General features: G+C 34.3%; 1 protein-coding gene across 1 annotated transcript in view; it reads left to right on the top strand.

Moving 5' to 3' along the window:
* Positions 1-1,157, top strand: part of LOC111785110 (dynamin-related protein 1E-like) — a 7,121-nt gene extending 5,964 nt beyond the window's left edge. The window contains exon 5 of the mRNA XM_023665577.1: positions 1,053-1,157. Within this exon, the coding sequence (XP_023521345.1) occupies positions 1,053-1,157 (105 nt within the window). The remainder of the gene's footprint in view (positions 1-1,052) is intronic.
* Positions 1,158-1,628: the final 471 nt, after the last annotated feature.

The raw sequence follows: 1,628 nt of genomic DNA on the forward strand, positions 1-1,628 counted from the left end.
CATGATGACTTGACATCATCCTCACCTTCCTCCGGCTTATCACCGGCAGTCTACTCAAGATTCTAACCTCAACCGTTGGTATTTTAACAACCAATAGTTATGAAATGGTATTCAATAATTTTTTTTTGCCATGTTAACAAACTACAAAATACTTAGAAGATAAAATGGATGAGAAAAAACCTTTCATTTATTTTTAGGGAAAATAAAACATTTGAATTTATAATCAAATTCTAATTTTTTTTTTTTAAAGGTTTCTGTTTTAAATTTTCAAAATTAACCTAATTTTTAAAAAACATAAGAAAATAGCAGTTAATAGAACAAAGAAATATGTGAATGTAAAAAATCAAATAATTATCAAACATCACTTAATATTATATAATTATACATTAAAATTAGTTGTTATATGGTACATTAAAATCGTTGGGAGCTCCCACCTTAAACATTGCACTGGTGTTTTGAAGACCCAAAGCTACTAATTATGTGTGATATTCCGCTATCCATTCGGAGTACACAATCAAGTAGGACGACACAACGACCATTACCTGCCCCTCACGATGTCGGGGAGATATCATGGACATCGATCTTGTAATTTAAAGTCGTCGTAGTAGCTATATTTATGTGCAATTCTACTTTCTTTTTATCAGCACTTCCTGGGGGAGTAATTCTGTTAGAGTTGCCAACATGTTCCTATTTATCATTTCTTATTGTTGAACATGAGATCGTTGATTCTGTTAATCCCAATATCGGATATCGGTTCAATAGGTCGATCTTCTTCTTCTGAAAAAGTAGAGATAGATGGTTCTTTACTGAATTCATCTGGAGAAAATAAAAACTTGATTTCAGAAATCTTGTGACTGAAGAAGCTACAAACAAGAAACCAGATCATGATTTTCATATGAAATAACGAATATGGTGAGACTAAACACTTTGCAATGTATTTATCTATTAAAGCTTGAATTTCCTCGGCTTTTTGTGGGGATACTTCAATCCCCATCTTTTCTATTTTTCATTGTCGATCGATGTAAGTAAGTTTCTTATCGATATATACACAGAACCAATGCCCTGATTCAGTTCTAATTCATGAGACTAAAAGAGCAGATTTTGGTACTCTTTTCATCGAGTCCCTTCAGAGATTGAGGGACTCTGTCACAAGGTAAATGAGAAGGTAAAGCATATGAAATTCATTCGTTCTCTTTTCTTTCGAAAGAGGTCTTTGTTTTTTGTTTTCCAAATTCTCTCATGAGCAGCCCGGTCAGTTGTTGATGTCATCCGACGGTCTGGAGGGCTTTTGATTATGTGGGTGAATCTAAATTGGCAGTTTCAGAACATATAAAAGGAGGTTATACCATCGCTGTTAAATTTTCTACTCGGTGTAAGAAATTTGTTGGGCAACAAATGTCTATGGGGCTAATGATTATAGAGAAAACATGGTGTATTGGAGGTGCCTTTAATATAACTCAATGAACAAGCGAAAGATCCCCTTTGGGTAGTTAAACAAAGGGCATGAGGAAGTTTAACAAGTTGGTTAAAGATCTTGGTCTTATGGAAATACCTCCTTCTAATGGAAGTTTACTTAGTCACAGGTAGGTCATGATTCCTCCAGCTCTGCTTGATCGATTCTTTGTCTC

This window comes from Cucurbita pepo, unplaced genomic scaffold (assembly GCF_002806865.2).
Source record: "Cucurbita pepo subsp. pepo cultivar mu-cu-16 unplaced genomic scaffold, ASM280686v2 Cp4.1_scaffold000370, whole genome shotgun sequence".
NCBI classification, from domain to species: domain Eukaryota; kingdom Viridiplantae; phylum Streptophyta; class Magnoliopsida; order Cucurbitales; family Cucurbitaceae; genus Cucurbita; species Cucurbita pepo.